Source organism: Chiloscyllium plagiosum, unplaced genomic scaffold (assembly GCF_037043375.1).
Source record: "Chiloscyllium plagiosum isolate Xiang-an unplaced genomic scaffold, Cpla_swu_hap1 HiC_scaffold_27, whole genome shotgun sequence".
Classification (NCBI taxonomy): Eukaryota; Metazoa; Chordata; class Chondrichthyes; order Orectolobiformes; family Hemiscylliidae; genus Chiloscyllium; species Chiloscyllium plagiosum.
In genome coordinates, this window is record NW_028270165.1 from 73852416 (window position 1) to 73872447 (window position 20032).

The 20032-nt window shown below is 46.2% G+C and overlaps 1 protein-coding gene across 1 annotated transcript in view; it reads right to left on the reverse strand.

Annotated features, from left to right (window-relative positions):
• LOC122546944 (GMP reductase 2-like) overlaps positions 1 to 20032 on the reverse strand; it is an 89278-nt gene that overhangs the window by 22048 nt on the left and 47198 nt on the right. The window contains exon 6 of the mRNA XM_087974885.1: positions 19638 to 19744. Coding sequence (XP_087831011.1) covers positions 19638 to 19744 — 107 coding nt within the window. The remainder of the gene's footprint in view (positions 1 to 19637; positions 19745 to 20032) is intronic.

Genomic DNA, 20032 nt, shown 5'->3' on the forward strand with positions numbered 1-20032 from the left:
TGAGTTACAGACTGGAATCTAATTGAGGGTTTCGGGGTGGTTTATATACAGAATAACAGATACCCGGGTGGGAGTTACAGACTGGAATCGAATCGAGGGGTTCGGGGTGGTTTATATACAGAATAACAGGTACCCAAGGAGTGAGTTACAGACTGGAATCTAATCGAGGGGTTCGGGGTGGTATATATACAGAATAACAGGTACCTGGGAGGGAGTTACAGACTGGAATCTAATCGAGGGGTTCGGGATGGTTTATATACAGAATAACAGGTACCCGGGAGGGAGTTACAGACTGGAATCTAATCGAGGGGTTCAGGGTCGTTTATATACAGAATAACAGATACCCAGGAGGGAGATACAGACTGGAATCTAATCGAGGGGTTTGGGGTGGTTTATATACAGTATAACAGATACCCGGGAGGGAGTTACAGACTGGAATGTGATCGAGGGGTTCGGGGGTGGTTTATATACAGAATAACTGATACCCGGGAGGGAGTTACAGACTGGAATCTAATCGAGGGGTTCTGGGTGGTTTATATACAGAATAACAGATACCTGGGAGAGAGTTACAGACTGGAATCGAATCGAGGTGTTCGGGATGGTTTATATACAGAATAACAGATATCCCGGAGTAAGTTACAGACTGGAATCTAATCGAGGGGTTCGGGGGGGGGTTTAGATATAGAATAACAGATACCCAGGAGAAAGTTACAGACTGGAATCTAATCGAGGGGTTCGGGGTGGTTTATATAGAGAATAACAGATACCCGGGAGTGAGTTACAGAGTGGAATCTGATTTAGGGCTACAGGGTTGTGTATATACAGAATAACAGATACCCGGGAGGGAGTTACAGACTGGATTCTATTCGAGGGGTCTGGGGTGGTTTATATGCAGAATAACAGACTGGAATGTGATCGAGGGGTTCGGGGGTGGTTTATATACAGAATAACAGATACCCGGGAGAGAATTACAGACTGGAATCTAATCGAGGGATTCGCTTTGGTTTATATACAGAATAACAGATACCCGGGAGGGAGTTACAGACTGGAATCTAATCGAGGGTTTCGGGGTGGTTTATATACAGAATAACAGATACCCCGGGAGTGAGTTACAGACTGGAATCTAATCGAGGGGTTCGGGGTGGTTTATATACAGAATAACAGATACCCCAGGAGTGAGTTACAGACTGGAATCTAATCGAGGGGTTCGGGGTGGATTATATACATAATAACAGATACCCTGGGAGGGAGTTACAGGCTGGAATCTAATCGAGGGGTTCGGGGTGGTTTATGTACAGAATAACAGATACTCGGGAGGGCGTGACAGACTGGAATATAATCGAGGGGATCGGGGTGGTTTATATACAGAATAACAGATACCCTGGGAGGGAGTTACAGGCTGGAATCTAATCGAGCGGATCGGGGTGGTTTATATACAGAATAACAGATACCCGGGAGTGAGTTACAGACTGGAATCTAATCGAGCGGTTCGGGGTGGTTTATATGCAGAATAACAGATACCCCGGGAGGCAGTTACAGACTGGAATCTAATTGAGGGGGTCGGGGGTGGTTTATATACAGAATAATAGATACCCCGGAGGGAGTTACAGACTGGAATCTAATCTAGGGGTTCGGGGTGGTTTATATCCAGACTAACAGATACCCTGGGAGGGAGTCACAGACTGGAATCTAATCGAGGGGTTCGGGGTGGTTTATATACAGAATAACAGATATCCCGGAGTGAGTTACAGACTGGAATCTAATCGAGGGGTTCGGGGGGGGGGGTTTATATATAGAATAACAGATACCTGGGAGGGAAGGTACAGACTGGAATCTAATCGAGGGGTTCGAGGTGGGGTTTATATACAGAATAACAGCTCCCCGGGAGGAAGTTGCAGACTGGAATATAATCGAGGGGTTCAGGGTGGGGTTTATATACAAAATAGCATCTCCCCAGGAGGGAGTTACAGACTGGAATCTAATCGAGGGGTTCGGAGTGTGGTTTATATACAGAATAACAGATACCCGGGAGGGAGTTACAGACTGGAATCTAATCGAGGGGTTCTGGGTGGTTTATATCCAGAATAACAGATACCCGGGAGGGAGGTAAAGACTGGAATCTAATCGAGGGGTTCGGGGTGGTTTATATCCAGAATAACAGATACCCGGGATAGAGTTACAGACTGGAATCTAATCGAGGGGTTCGGGGTGGTTTATATCCAGAATAACAGATACCCGGGAGGGAGGTACAGACTGGAATCTAATCGAGGGGTTCGGGATGGTTTATATACAGAATAACAGATACCCCGGGAGGGAGTTACAGTCTGGAATCTGATCGAGGGGTTCGGAGGGTGGTTTATATACAGAATAACAGATACATCGGGAGTGAGTAACAGACTGGATTCTTATCGAGGGGTTCAGGGTGGTTTATATACAGAATAACAGATACACCGGGAGGGAGTTACAGACTGCAATCTGATCGAGGGGTTCGGAGGGTGGTTTATATACAGAAAAACAAATACCCGGGAGTGAGTTACAGACTGGAATCTAATCGAGGGGTTCGGGGTGGTTTATATACAGAATAACAGATACCCCGGAAGTGAGTTACAGACTGCAATCTGATCGAGGGGTTCGGAGGGTGGTTTATATCCAGAATAACAGATACATCGGGAGGGAGTAACAGACTGGAAACTAATCGAGGGGCTCGGAGGGTGGTTTATATACTGAATAACAGATACCCCGGGAGGGAGTTACAGACAGGAATCGAATCGAGGGGTTCGGGGTGGTTTATATCCAGAATAAAAGGTACCTCGGACTGAGTTACAGACTGGAATGTGATCGAAGGGTTCGGGGGTGGTTTATGTACAGAATAACAGATACCCGGGAGGGAGTTACAGACAGGAATCTAATCGAGGGATTCGCTGTGGTTTATATACAGAATAACAGATAACCCGGGAGGGAGTTACAGACAGGAATCTAATCGAGGGGATGGGGTGGTTTATATACAGAATAACATATACCCGGGAGGGAGCTACAGACTGGAATCTAATCGAGGGGATCGGAGGGTGGTTTATATACAGAATAACAGATACCCCGGGAGAGAGTTACAGACTGGAATCTAACCGAGGGGTTCGGGGTGGATTATATACTGAATAACAGATACCGTGGGAGGGAGTTACAGGCTGGAATCTAATCGAGGGGTTCGGGGTGGTTTATATACAGAATAACAGATACCCCGGGAGGGAGTTACAGACTGGAATCTAATCGAGGGGTTCAGGGTGGTTTTTATACAGAATAACAGATACTCGGGAGGGCGTTACAGACTGGAATCTCATCGAGGGGATCAGGGTGGTTTATATACAGAATAACAGATACCTGGGAGAGAGTTACAGACTGGAATCTAATCGTGGTGTTCGGGGTAGTTTATATCCAGAATAACAGATACCCGGGAGGGAGTTACCGACTGGAATGTGATCGAGAGGTTCGGGGGTGGTTGATATACAGAATAACAGATACCCAGGAGGGAGTGACAGACTGGAATCTAATCGAGGGGTTCGGAGGGTGGTTTATATACAGAATAACAGATACCCAGGAGGGAGTCACAGACTGGAATCTAATCGAGGGTTTCGGGGTGGTTTATATACAGAATAACAGATACCCCGGGAGTGAGTTACAGACTGGAATCTAATCGAGGGGTTTGGGGTGGTTTATATACAGTATAACAGATACCCGGGAGGGAGTTACAGACTGGAATGTGATCGAGGGGTTCGGGGGTGGTTTATATACAGAATAACTGATACCCGGGAGGGAGTTACAGACTGGAATCTAATCGAGTGGATCGGGGTGGTTTATATACAGAATAACAGATACCTGGGAGAGAGTTACAGACTGGAATCGAATCGAGGTGTTCGGGATGGTTTATATACAGAATAACAGATATCCCGGAGTAAGTTACAGACTGGAATCTAATCGAGGGGTTCGGGGGGGGGTTTAGATATAGAATAACAGATACCCAGGAGAAAGTTACAGACTGGAATCTAATCGAGGGGTTCGGGGTGGTTTATATAGAGAATAACAGATACCCGGGAGTGAGTTACAGAGTGGAATCTGATTTAGGGCTACAGGGTTGTGTATATACAGAATAACAGATACCCGGGAGGGAGTTACAGACTGGATTCTATTCGAGGGGTCCGGGGTGGTTTATATGCAGAATAACAGACTGGAATGTGATCGAGGGGTTCGGGGGTGGTTTATATACAGAATAACAGATACCCGGGAGAGAATTACAGACTGGAATCTAATCGAGGGATTCGCTTTGGTTTATATACAGAATAACAGATACCCGGGAGGGAGTTACAGACTGGAATCTAATCGAGGGTTTCGGGGTGGTTTATATACAGAATAACAGATACCCCGGGAGTGAGTTACAGACTGGAATCTAATCGAGGGGTTCGGGGTGGTTTATATACAGAATAACAGATACCCAGGAGTGAGTTACAGACTGGAATCTAATCGAGGGGTTCGGGGTGGTTTATATACAGAATAACAGATACCCCAGGAGTGAGTTACAGACTGGAATCTAATCGAGGGGTTCGGGGTGGATTATATACATAATAACAGATACCCTGGGAGGGAGTTACAGGCTGGAATCTAATCGAGGGGTTCGGGGTGGTTTATGTACAGAATAACAGATACTCGGGAGGGCGTGACAGACTGGAATATAATCGAGGGGATCGGGGTGGTTTATATACAGAATAACAGATACCCGGGAGTGAGTTACAGGCTGGAATCTAATCGAGCGGATCGGGGTGGTTTATATACAGAATAACAGATACCCGGGAGTGAGTTACAGACTGGAATCTAATCGAGGGGTTCGGGGTGGTTTATATGCAGAATAACAGATACCCGGGAGGGAGTTACAGACTGGAATCTAATTGAGGGGGTCGGGGGTGGTTTATATACAGAATAATAGATACCCCGGAGGGAGTTACAGACTGGAATCTAATCTAGGGGTTCGGGGTGGTTTATATCCAGACTAACAGATACCCTGGGAGGGAGTCACAGACTGGAATCTAATCGAGGGGTTCGGGGTGGTTTATATACAGAATAACAGATATCCCGGAGTGAGTTACAGACTGGAATCTAATCGAGGGGTTCGGGGGGTGGTTTATATACAGAATAACAGATACATCGGGAGTGAGTAACAGACTGGATTCTTATCGAGGGGTTCAGGGTGGTTTATATACAGAATAACAGATACACCGGGAGGGAGTTACAGACTGCAATCTGATCGAGGGGTTCGGAGGGTGGTTTATATACAGAAAAACAAATACCCGGGAGTGAGTTACAGACTGGAATCTAATCGAGGGGTTCGGGGTGGTTTATATACAGAATAACAGATACCCCGGGAGGGAGTTACAGTCTGGAATCTGATCGAGGGGTTCGGAGGGTGGTTTATATACAGAATAACAGATACATCGGGAGTGAGTAACAGACTGGATTCTTATCGAGGGGTTCAGGGTGGTTTATATACAGAATAACAGATACACCGGGAGGGAGTTACAGACTGCAATCTGATCGAGGGGTTCGGAGGGTGGTTTATATACAGAAAAACAAATACCCGGGAGTGAGTTACAGACTGGAATCTAATCGAGGGGTTCGGGGTGGTTTATATACAGAATAACAGATACCCCGGAAGTGAGTTACAGACTGCAATCTGATCGAGGGGTTCGGAGGGTGGTTTATATCCAGAATAACAGATACATCGGGAGGGAGTAACAGACTGGATTCTTATCGAGGGGTTCAGGGTGGTTTATATACAGAATAACAGATACCCCGGGAGGGAGTTACAGACTGGAAACTAATCGAGGGGCTCGGAGGGTGGTTTATATACTGAATAACAGATACCCCGGGAGGGAGTTACAGACAGGAATCGAATCGAGGGGTTCGGGGTGGTTTATATCCAGAATAAAAGGTACCTCGGACTGAGTTACAGACTGGAATGTGATCGAAGGGTTCGGGGGTGGTTTATGTACAGAATAACAGATACCCGGGAGGGAGTTACAGACAGGAATCTAATCGAGGGATTCGCTGTGGTTTATATACAGAATAACAGATAACCCGGGAGGGAGTTACAAACTGGAATCTAATCGAGGGGATGGGGTGGTTTATATACAGAATAACATATACCCGGGAGGGAGCTACAGACTGGAATCTAATCGAGGGGATCGGAGGGTGGTTTATATACAGAATAACAGATACCCCGGGAGAGAGTTACAGACTGGAATCTAACCGAGGGGTTCGGGGTGGATTATATACTGAATAACAGATACCGTGGGAGGGAGTTACAGGCTGGAATCTAATCGAGGGGTTCGGGGTGGTTTATATACAGAATAACAGATACCCGGGAGGGAGTTACAGACTGGAATCTAATCGAGGGGTTCGGGGTGGTTTATATACAGAATAACAGATACCCGCGAGGGAGTTACAGACTGGAATCTAATCGAGGGGTTCAGGGTGGTTTATGTACAGAATAACAGATACCCGGGAGTGAGTTACAGACTGGAATCTAATCGAGGGGTTCGGGGTGGTTTATATACAGAATAACAGATACCCAGGAGTGAGTTACAGACTGGAATCTAATCGAGGGGTTCGGGGTGGTTTATATACAGAATAACAAATACCCGGGAGGGAGTTACAGACTGGAATCTAATCGAGGGGTTCGGAGTGTGGTTTATATACAGAATAACAGATACCCCGAGAGGGAGTTACAGACTGGAATCTAATCGAGGGGTTCGGGAGTAGTTTATATCCAGAATAAGAGATACCCGGGAGGGAGTTACAGCCTGGAATCTAATCGAGGGGTTTGGGGTGGTTTATATACAGAATAACAGATACCCGGGAGTGAGTTACAGCCTGGAATCTAATCGAGGGGTTTGGGGTGGTTTATGTACAGAATAACAGATACCCGGGATGGAGTTCCAGACTGGAATCTATTCGAGGGGTTCAGGGTGGTTTATGTACAGAATAACAGATACCCGGGAGGGAGTTACAGACTGGAATCTAATCGAGGGGTTCAGGGTGGTTTATATACAGAATAACATATATCCAGGAGTAAAGTACAGACTGGAATCTAATCGAGAGGTTCGGGGTGGTTTATATACAGAACAACAGATACCCGGGAGTGAGTTACAGACTGGAATCTAATCGAGGGGTTTGGGGTGGTTTATATGCAGAATAACAGATACCCAGGAGTGAGTTACAGACTGGATTTAATCGAGGGGTTCGGGGTGGTTTATATACAGAATAACTGATACCCCGGGAGGGAGTTACAGTCTGGAATCTAATCGTGGGGTTCGGGGTGGTTTATATACAGAATAACAGATACCCCGGGAGGGAGTTACAGACTGGATACTAATTGAGGGGTTCAGGGTGGTTTATATACAGTATAGCAGATACCCAGGAGTAAGTTACAGACTGCAATCTAATCGAGGGGTTCGGGGTTGTTTATATACAGAATAACAGATACCCAGGAGTGAGTTACAGACTGGAATCTAATCGAGGGGTTCGGGGTGGTTTATAGACAGAATAACAGATACCCAGGGAGTGAGTTACAGACTGGAATCTAATTGAGGTGTTCGGTGTGGTTTATATACAGAATAACATATATCCGGGAGTAAAGTACAGACTGGAATCTAATCGAGAGGTTCGGGGTGTTTTATATACAGAACAACAGATACCCGGGAGTGAGTTACAGACTGGAATCTAGTCGAGGGGTTTGGGGTGGTTTATTTCCAGAATAACAGATAACCCGGGAGGGAGTTACCGACTGGAATCTACTCGAGGGGTTCGGGGTGGTTTATATACAGAATAACAGATACCCGGGAGTAAAGTACAGACTGGAATGTGATCGAGGGGTTCGGGGTGGTTTATGTACAGAATAACAGATACCCGGGAGTGAGTTACAGCCTGGAATCTAATCGAGGGGTTCAGGGTGGTTTATGTACAGAATAACAGATACCCGGGAGGGAGTTACAGACTGGAATCTAATCGAGGGTTCGAGGTGGTTTATATACAGAATAACAGATACCCGGGAGTGAGTTACAGACTGGAATCTACTCGAGGGGTTCGGGGTGGTTTATATACAGAATAACAGATACCCGGGAGGGAGTTACAGACTGGAATCTACTCGAGGGGTTCGGGGTGGTTTATATACAGAATAACATATATCCGGGAGTGAGTTACAGACTGGAATCTCATCGAGGGGTTCGGGGTGGTTTATATACAGAATAACAGATACCCGGGGAGGGAGTTACAGACTGGAATCTAATCGAGAGGTTCGGGGTGGTTTATATACAGAATAACAGATACCCGGGAGGGAGGAACAGACTGGAATCTAATCGAGGGGTTCGGGGTGGTTTATATACAGAATAACAGATACCCGGGAGGCAGTTACAGACTGGAATCTAATCGAGGGATTCGGGGTGGTTTATATACAGAATAACAAATACCCGGGAGTGAGTTACAGACTGGAATCTAATCGAGGGGTTCGGGGTGGTTTATATACAGAATAACAGATACCCGGGAGTGAGTTACAGACTGGAATCTAATCGAGGGGTTCGGGGTGGTTTATATACAGAATAACAGATACCCCGGGAGGGAGTTACAGAGTGGAATCTGATTTAGGGCTACAGGGTGGATTATATACAGAATAACAGATACCCCGGGAGGGAGTTACAGACTGGAATCTATTCGAGGGGTCCGGGGTGGTTTATATACAGAATAACAGATACCCGAGAGGGAGTTACAGGCTGGAATCTAATCGAGGAGGTCGGGGTGGTTTATATACAGAATAACAGATACCCGGGAGGGAGTTACAGGCTGGAATCTAATCGAGGAGGTCGGGGTGGTGTATATACAGAATAACAGATACCCGGGAGTGAGTTACAGACTGGAATCTAATTGAGGGTTTCGGGGTGGTTTATATCCAGTATAACAGATACCCGTGAGGGAGTTACAGACTGGAATCTAATCGAGGGGTTCAGGGTCGTTTATATACAGAATAACAGATACCCGCGAAGGAGTTACAGACTGGAATCTAATCGAGGGGTTCGGGGTGGTTTATATGCAGAATAACAGATACTCGGGAGGGCGTTACAGACTGGAATCTAATCGAGGGGTTTGGGGTGGTTTATATACAGAATAACAGATACCCAGGAGGGAGTTACAGCCTGGAATCCAATCGAAGGGTTTGGGGTGGTTTATATACAGAATAACAGATACCCCAGGAGGGAGTTACAGACTGGAATCTAATCGATGGGTTCAGGGTGGTTTATGTACAGAATAACAGATACCCGGGAGGGAGTTACAGACTGGAATCTAATCGAGGGGTTCGGGGTGGTTTATACACAGAATAACAGATACCCGGGAGTGAGTTACAGACTGGAATCTAATCGAGGATTTCGGGGTGGTTTATATACAGAATAACAGATACCCCGGGAGTGAGTTACAGGCTGGAATCTAATCGAGGGGTTCAGGGTGGTTTATATACAGAATAACATATATCCGGGAGTAAAGTACAGACTGGAAGCTAATCGGGATGTTCGGGTGTATTATATACAGAACAACAGATATGCGGGAGTGAGTGACAGACTGGAATCTTATCGAGGGGTTCGGGGTGGTTTATGTACAGAGTAACAGATACCTGGGAGGGAGTTACAGACTGGAATCTAATCGAGGGGTTCGGGGTGGTTTATGTCCAGAATAACAGATACCCGCAAGGGAGTTACAGACTGGAATCGAGTCGAGGGGTTCGGGGTGGTTTATACACAGAATAACATATATCCGGGAGTGAATTACAGACTGGAATCTAATCGACGCGTTCGGGGTGGTTTATATACAGAATAACATATATCCGGGAGTAAATTGCAGACTGGAATCTAATCAAGAGGATCGGGGTGGGTTACATACAGAACAACAGATACCCGGGAGTGAGTTACAGACTGGAATCTAATCGAGGGGTTCGGGGTGGTGTATGTACAGAGTAACAGATACCCGGGAGGGAGTTACAGACTGGAATCTAGTCAAGGGGTTCGGGGTGGTTTATATACAGAATACCAGATACCCGGGAGGGAGTTACAGACTGGAATCTAGTCGAGGGGTTCGGGGTGGTTTATTTCCAGAATAACAGATAACCCGGGAGGGAGTTACAGACTGGAATCTAGTCAAGGGGTTCGGGGTGGTTTATATACAGAATAACAGGTACCCGGGAGGGAGTTACAGACTGGAATCTAATCTAGGGGTTCAGGGTGGTATATATACAGAATAACATATATCCGGGAGTAAAGTACAGACTGGAATCGAATCGAGAGGTTCAGGGTGGTTTATATACAGAGTAACAGATATCCGGGAGTGAGTTACAGACTGGAATCTAATCGAGGGGTTCGGGGTGGTTTATATACAGAGTAAGAGATACCCGGGAGTGAGTTACAGACTGGAATCTAATCGAGGGGTTCAGGGTGGTTTATATACAGAATAACAGATACCCGGGAGGGAGTTACAGACTGGAATCTACTCGAGGGGTTCGGGGTGGTTTATATACAGAATAACATATATCCGGGAGTAAAGTACAGACTGGAATCTAATCGAGAGGTTCGGGGTGGTTTATATACAGAATAACAAATACCCGGGAGTGAGTTACAGACTGGAATCTAATCGAGGGGTTCGGAGTGTGGTTTATATACAGAATAACAGATACCCCGGGAGTGAGTTACAGACTGGAATCTAATCGAGGGGTTCGGAGTGTGGTTTATATACAGAATAACAGATACCCCGGGAGTGAGTTACAGACTGGAATCTAATCGAGGGGTTCAGGGTGGTTTATATACAGAATAAAAGATACCCGAGAGGGAGTTACAGAGTGGAATCTGATCGAGGGGTTCGGGGTGGTTTATGGACAGAATAACAGATACCCGGGAGGGAGTTACAGACTGGAATCTAATCGATGGGTTCGGGGTGGTTTATATACAGAATAACAGATACCCGGGAGTGAGTTACAGAGTGGAATCTGATTTAGGGCGACAGGGTGGATTATATACAGAATAACAGATACCCGGGAGGGAGTTACAGACTGGAATCTATTCGAGGGGTCCGGGGTGGTGTATACACAGAATAACAGACACCCGGAAGGGAGTTACAGACTGGAATCTAATCGAGGTGTTCGGGGTGGTTTATATACAGAATAACAGATACCCGGGAGTGAGTTACAGACTGGAATCTAATCGAGGGGTTCAGGGTGGTTTATATACAGAATAACAGGTACCCGGGAGGGAGTTACAGACTGGAATCTAATCGAGGGGTTCAGGGTGGTTTATATACAGAATAACTGATACCCCGGGAGTGAGTTACAGACTGGAATCTAATCGAGGGGTTCGGGGTGGTTTATATACAGAATAACAGATACCCGGGAGGGAGTTACAGACTGGAATCTAATCGAGGGGTTCGGAGTGTGGTTTATATACAGAATAACAGATACCCGAGAGGGAGTTACAGACTGGAATCGAATCGAGGGGTTCGGGGTGGTTTATATACAGAATAACAGATACCCAAGGAGTGAGTTACAGACTGGAATCTAATCGAGGGGTTCGCGGTGGTATATATACAGAATAACAGGTACCCAAGGAGTGAGTTACAGACTGGAATCTAATCGAGGGGTTCGGAGTGTGGTTTATATACAGAATAACAGGTAGCCAAGGAGTGAGTTACAGACTGGAATCTAATCGAGGGGTTCGGAGTGTGGTTTATATACAGAATAACAGATACCCGGGAGTGAGTTACAGACTGGAATCTAATTGAGGGTTTCGGGGTGGTTTATATACAGAATAACAGATACCCGGGTGGGAGTTACAGACTGGAATCGAATCGAGGGGTTCGGGGTGGTTTATATACAGAATAACAGGTACCCAAGGAGTGAGTTACAGACTGGAATCTAAACGAGGGGTTCGGGGTGGTATATATACAGAATAACAGGTACCTGGGAGGGAGTTACAGACTGGAATCTAATCGAGGGGTTCGGGATGGTTTATATACAGAATAACAGGTACCCGGGAGGGAGTTACAGACTGGAATCTAATCGAGGGGTTCAGGGTCGTTTATATACAGAATAACAGATACCCGCGAAGGAGTTACAGACTGGAATCTAATCGAGGGTTTCGAGGTGGTTTATGTACAGAGTAACAGAAACCTGGGAGGGAGTTACAGACTGGAATCTAGTCGAGGGGTTCGGGGTGGTTTATATACAGAATAACAGATACCCCAGGAGCGAGTTACAGACTGGAATCTAATCGAGGGGTTCGGGGTGGTTTATATGCAGAATAACAGATACCCGGGAGGGCGTTACAGACTGGAATCTAATCGAGGGGTTTGGGGTGGTTTATATACAGAATAACAGATACCCGGGAGGGAGTTACAGCCTGGAATCCAATCGAAGGGTTTGGGGTGGTTTATATACAGAATAACAGATACCCCGGGAGGGAGTTACAGACTGGAATCTAATCGATGGGTTCAGGGTGGTTTATGTACAGAATAACAGATACCCGGGAGGGAGTTACAGACTGGAATCTAATCGAGGGGTTCGGGGTGGTTTATATACAGAATAACAGATACCCGGGAGTGAGTTACAGACTGGAATCTAATCGAGGGGTTCAGGGTGGTTTATATACAGAGTAACAGATACCCGGGAGGGAGTTACAGACTGGAATCTAATCGAGGGGTTCAGGGTGGTTTATGTACAGAATAACAGATACCCGGGAGTGAGTTACAGACTGGAATCTAATCGAGGGGTTGGGGGTGGTTTATATACAGAATAACAGATACCCCGGGAGGGAGTTACAGACTGGATTCTTATTGAGGGGTTCGGAGTGTGGTTTATATACAGAATAACAGATACACGGGAGTGAGTTACAGACTGGAATCTAATCGAGGGGTTCGGGGTGGTTTATACACAGAATAACAGATACCCCGGGAGGGAGTTACAGACTGGAATCTAATCGAGGGGTTCGGGGTGGTTTATATACAGAATAAAAGATACCCGAGAGGGAGTTACAGACTGGAATCTAATCGAGGGGTTCGGGATGGTTTATATACAGAATAACAGATACCCGGGAGTGAGTTACAGAGTGGAATCTGATTTAGGGCTACAGGGTGGATTATATACAGAATAACAGATACCCGGGAGGGAGTTACAGACTGGAATCTATTCGAGGGGTCCGGGGTGGTGTATACACAGAATAACAGATACCCGGGAGGGAGTTACAGACTGGATTCTATTCGAGGGGTCCGGGGTGGTGTATACACAGAATAACAGGTACCCGGGAGGGAGTTACAGACTGGAATCTAATCGAGGGGTTCTGGGTGGTTTATATACAGAATTACATATATCCGGGAGTAAAGTACAGACTGGAATCTAATCGAGAGCTTCAGGGTGGTTTATACACAGAACAACAGATATCCGGGAGGGAGGTACAGACTGGAATCTAGTCGAGGGGTTCAGGGTGGTTTATGTACAGAATAACAGATACCCCGGGAGGGAGTTACAGACTGGAATCTAATCGAGGGGATTGGGGTGGTTTATATACAGAATAACAGATACCCCGGGAGTGAGTTACAGGCTGGAATCTAATCGAGGGGTTCAGGGTGGTTTATATACAGAATAACATATATCCGGGAGTAAAGTACAGACTGGAAGCTAATCGGGATGTTCGGGTGTATTATATACAGAACAACAGATATGCGGGAGTGAGTGACAGACTGGAATCTTATCGAAGGGTTCGGGGTGGTTTATGTACAGAGTAACAGATACCTGGGAGGGAGTTACAGACTGGAATCTAATCGAGGGGTTCGGGGTGGTTTATGTCCAGAATAACAGATACCCGGAAGGGAGTTACAGACTGGAATCGAGTCGAGGGGTTCGGGGTGGTTTAATTCCAGAATAACAGATAACCCGGGAGGGAGTTACAGACTGGAATCTAATGGAGGGGTTCGGGGTGGTTTATACACAGAATAACATATATCCGGGAGTGAATTACAGACTGGAATCTAATCGACGGGTTCGGGGTGGTTTATATACAGAATAACAGATACCCCAGGAGTGAGTTACAGACTGGAATCTAATCGAGGGGTTCGGGGTGGTTTATGTACAGAGTAACAGATACCCGGGAGGGAGTTACAGACTGGAATCTAGTCAAGGGGTTCGGGGTGGTTTATATACAGAATACCAGATACCCAGGAGGGAGTTACAGACTGGAATCGAGTCGAGGGGTTCGGGGTGGTTTATATACAGAATAACAGGTAACCGGGAGGGAGTTACAGACTGGAATCAAATCGAGGGGTTCAGGGTGGTTTATATACAGAATAACATATATCTGGGAGTAAAGTACAGACTGGAAGCTAATCGGGAGGTTCGGGCTGTTTTATATACAGAACAACAGATATACGGGAGGGAGTTACAGACTGGAATCTAGTCGAGGGGTTTGGAGTGGTTTATATACAGAATAACAGATACCCCAGGAGGGAGTTACAGACTGGAATCTAATCGAGGGGTTTGGAGTGGTTTATATACACAATAGCAGATGCCTGTGCGGGGGTTACAGACTGGAATCTAATCGATATGTTCGGGGTGGTTATTCCAGAGAATAACAGATACCAAGGGAGTGAGTTACAGACTGGAATCTAATTGAGGGGTTCGGGGTGGTTTATATACAGATTAACAGATACCCGGGAGTGAGTTACAGAGTGGAATCTGATTTAGGGCTACAGGGTGGATTATATACAGAATAACACATACCCGGGAGGGAGTTACAGACTGGAATCTATTTGAGGGGTCCGGGGTGGTGGACACAGAATAACAGATACCCGGGAGTGAGTTACAGACTGGAATCTAATCGAGGGGTTCGGAGTGTGATTTATATACAGAATAACAGATACCCGGGAGGGAGTTACAGACTGGAATCTAATCGAGGGGTTCGGGGTGGTTTATATACAGAATACCAGATACCCGGGAGGGAGTTACAGACTGGAATCTAGTCGAGGGGTTCGGGGTGGTTTATTTCCAGAATAACAGATAACCCGGGAGGGAGTTACAGACTGGAATCTAATCGAGGGGTTCGGGGTGGTTTATATACAGAATAACAGATACCTGGGAGGGAGTTACAGACTGGAATCTAATCGAGGGGTTCGGGGTGGTTTATATACAGAATAACAGATACCCGGGAGGGAGTTACAGACTGGAATCTAATCGAGGGGTTCGGGGTGGTTTATATACAGAATAACAGATACCCGGGAGGGAGTTACAGACTGGAATCTAATCGAGGGGTTCGGAGTGGTTTATATACAGAATAACAGATACCCCGGGAGGGAGTTACAGACTGGAATCTAATCGAGGGGTTCGGGGTGGTTTATATACAGAATAAGAGATACCCGGGAGTGAGTTACAGACTGGAATCTAATCGAGGGGTTCAGGGTGGTTTATATACACAATAACATATATCCGGGAGTAAAGTACAGACTGGAATCTAATCGATAGGTTCGGGGTGGTTTATATAAAGAGTAACAGATACCTGGGAGGGAGTTACAGTCTGGAATCTAGTCGAGGGGTTCGGGGTGGTGTATACACAGAATAACAGATACCCGGGAGTGAGTTACAGACTGGAATCTAATCGAGGGGTTCGGAGTGTGGTTTATATACAGAATAACAGATACCCCGGGAGTGAGTTACAGACTGGAATCTAATCGAGGAGCTCGGGGTGGTTTATATACACAAGAACAGATACCCGGGAGTGAGTTACAGACTGGAATCTAATTGAGGGTTTCGGGGTGGTTTATATGCAGAATAACAGATACCCGGGTGGGAGTTACAGACTGGAATCTAATCGAGGGGTTCGGGGTCATTTATATACAGAATAACAGATACCCGCGAGGGAGTTACAGACTGGAATCTAATCTAGGGGTTCGGGGTGGTTTATGTACAGATTAACAGATACCCGGGAGTGAGTTACAGAGTGGAATCTGATTTAGGGCTACAGGGTGGATTATATACAGAATAACAGATACCCGGGAGTGAGTTACAGACTGGAATCTAATCGAGGGGTTCGGAGTGTGGTTTATATACAGAATAACAGATACCCGAGAGGGAGTTCCAGGCTGGAATCTAATCGAGGAGCTCGGGGTGGTTTATATACAGAATAACAGATACCTGGGAGTGAGTTACAGACTGGAATCTGATTTCGGGCTACAGGGTTGTGGATATACAGAATAACAGATACCCCGGGAGTGAGTTACAGACTGGAATCTAATCGAGGGGTTCGGGGTGGTTTATACACAGAATAACAGATACCCGGGAGGGAGTTACAGACTGGAATCTAATCGAGGGGTTCGGGGTGATTTATGTACAGAGTAACAGATACCTGGGAGGGAGTTACATACTGGAATCTAATCGAGGGGTTCAGGGTGGTTTATTTCCAGAATACCAGATACCCCGGGAGGGAGTTACAGACTGGAATCTAATCGAGGGGTTCGGGGTGGTTTATATACAGAATAACAGGTACCCAGGGAGTGAGTTACAGACTGGAATCTAATTGAGGTGTTCGGGGTTGTTTATATACAGAATAACAGATACCCGGGTGGGAGTTACAGACTGGAATCTAATCGAGGGGTACGGGGTGGTTTATATACAGAATAACAGATACCCGCGAGGGAGTTACAGACTGGAATCCAATCGAGGGGTTCGGGGTGGTTTATATACAGAATAACAGATACCCCGGGAGTGAGTTCCAGACTGGAATCTAATCGAGGTGTTCAGGGTGGTTTATTTCCAGAATAACAGATACCCGGGAGTGAGTTACAGACTGGAATCTAATCGAGGGGTTCGGGGTGCTTTATATGCAGAATAACAGATACCTGGGAGTGAGTTACAGAGTGGAATCTGATTTAGGGCTACTGGGTTGTGTATATACAGAATAACAGATACCCGGGAGGGAGTTACAGACTGGATTCTATTCGAGGGGTCCGGGGTGGTGTATACACAGAATAACAGATACCCGGGAGGGAGTAACAGACTGGAATCTAATCGAGGGGTTCGGGGTGGTTTATATACAGAATAACAGATACCCCGGGAGGGAGTTACAGACTGGAATCTCATCGAGGGGTTCGGGGTGGTTTATACACAGAATAACAGATACCCCGGGAGTGAGTTACAGACTGGAATCTAATCGAAGGGTTCGTGGTGGTTTATATACAGAATAACAGGTACCCGGGAGGGAGTTGCAGACTGGAATCTAATCGAGGGGTTCGTGGTGGTTTATATACAGAATAACAGGTACCCGAGAGGGAGTTACAGGCTGGAATCTAATCGAGGGGTTCGGGGTGGTTTATATACAGAATAACAGATACCCGAGAGGGAGTTACAGGCTGGAATCTAATCGAGGGGTTCGGGGTGGTTTATATACAGAATAACAGATATCCGGGAGGGAGTTACAGACAGGAATCTAATCGAGGGGTTCGGAGTGTGGTTTATTTACAGAATAACATATACCCCGGGAGGGAATTACAGACTGGAATCTAATTGAGGGTTTCGGGGTGGTTTATATGCAGAATAACAGATAACCGGGAGGGAGTTACAGACTGAAATTTAATCGAGGGGTTTGGAGTGGTTTATATACAGAATAACGGATACCCAGGAGGGAGTTACAGACTGGAATCTAATCGAGGGGTTTGGAGTGGTTTATATACACAATAGCAGATGCCTGTGCGGGGGTTACAGACTGGAATCTAATCGAGGGGTTCGGGGTGGTTTATATACAGAATAACAGATACCCCAGGAGTGAGTTACAGACTGGAATCTAATCGAGGGGTTCAGGGTGGTTTATATACAGAATAACATATATCCGGGAGTAAAGTACAGACTGGAAGCTAATCGGGAGGTTCGGGGTGTTTTATATACAGAACAACAGATATACGGAGCGAGTTACAGACTGGAATCTTATCGAGGGGTTCGGGGTGATTTATGTACAGAGTAACAGATACCTGGGAGGGAGTTACATACTGGAATCTAATCGAGGGGTTCAGGGTGGTTTATTTCCAGAATAACAGATACCCCGGGAGGGAGTTACAGACTGGAATCTAATCGAGGGGTTTGGGGTGGTTTATATACAGAATAACAGGTACCCAGGGAGTGAGTTACAGACTGGAATCTAATTGAGGTGTTCGGGGTGGTTTATATACAGAATAACAGATACCCGGGTGGAAGTTACAGACTGGAATCTAATCGATAGGTTCGGGGTGGTTTATATAAAGAATAACAGATACCCGGGAGGGAGTTACAGACTGGAATCTAATCGAGGGATCGGGGTGGTTTGTATACAGAATAACAAATACCCGAGAGGGAGTTACAGACTGGAATCTAATCGAGGGGTTCGGGGTGGTTTATATACAGAATAACAGATACCTGGGAGTGAGTTACAGAGTGGAATCTGATTTAGGGCTACAGGGTTGTGTATATACAGAATAACAGATACCCGCGAGGGAGTTACAGACTGGATTCTATTCGAGGGGTCCGGGGTGGTGTATACACAGAATAACAGATACCCGGGAGGGAGTTACAGACTGGAATCTAATCGAGAGGTCCGGGGTGGTTTATATACAGAATAACAGATACCCGGGAGGGAGTTACAGACTGGAATCTAATCGAGGGGTTCGGAGTATGGTTATATACAGAATAACAGATACCCGAGAGGGAGTTACAGACTGGAATCTAACCGAGGGGTTTGGGGTGGTTTATATACAGAATAACAGATACCTGGGAGTGAGTTACAGAGTGGAATCTAATCGAGGGGTTCGGGGTGGTTTATATATAGAATAACAGATACGCGGGAGTGAGTTACAGACTGGAATCTAATCGAGGGGTTCGGGGTGGTTTATATACAGAATAACAGATACCCGGGAGTGAGTGACAGACTGGAATCTAATCGAGGGGTTCGGGGTGATTTATATACAGAATAACAGATACCCGGGGAGGGAGTTACAGACTGGAATCTTATCGAGGGGTTTCGGGGGGGTTTATATACAGAATAACAGATACCCGGGAGAGAGTTACAGACTGGAATCTAATCGAGGGGTTCAGGGTGGTTTTTTACACAATAACAGATACCCGGGAGGGAGTTACAGACTGGAATCTAATCGAGGGGTTCGGGGTGGTTTATATCCAGAATAACAGATACCCGGGAGGGAGTTACAGACTGGAATCTAATCGAGGGGTTCGGGGTGGTTTATATACAGAATAACAGATACCCCGGGAGGGAGTTCCAGACTGGAATCTAATCGAGGGGTTCGGGGTGGTTTATACACAGAATAACAGATACCTGGGAGAATAAGAGATATCCCCTGGGAGTGAGTTACAGGTTGGAATTCGAACGAAGTGGTAATTAACAAACAGCGTAAAGTGAGTAATGTTTCAGAATGGGGACAGAATGACCTGCCAATGCGTCAGGAGTGGGTTACACATCTCGGGCAGTGTCCGCTAATCCCAGGTGAGTGCATCTACAATGAGGTAGTGACTGTGACAGTGCGTCCCTCGATCTACTCACCGACATAATGTGACCGCTCAGTCCGTGGGCTGCATCTGCGCACTCAATGATTGCACTCAACTGCGGGTAGCCCACCCCTGTCTTGATCCGGGTTGTACACACAGAGCCTGAGGAGAGAAGAACATACCATGGTGAGGGCAAAACAAGCTCAATGTAGAGGCAAAAGAACGACAGCTCCACGGCACACAAGGACTTTCACGGACAGACAGACGGGGTGCACGCAAACACATATACACACAAGAAAGGCAAACATGTCAGTACATGAACAGACCCACATTCACAGGCAGACACAGACTCAAAGACAGCCACACCCAAAAGCACTCAAAGTTACACAAACATTGTCAATCACACACACACACTGTCCCTCTCTCTCACACACTGTCCCTCTCTCTCAC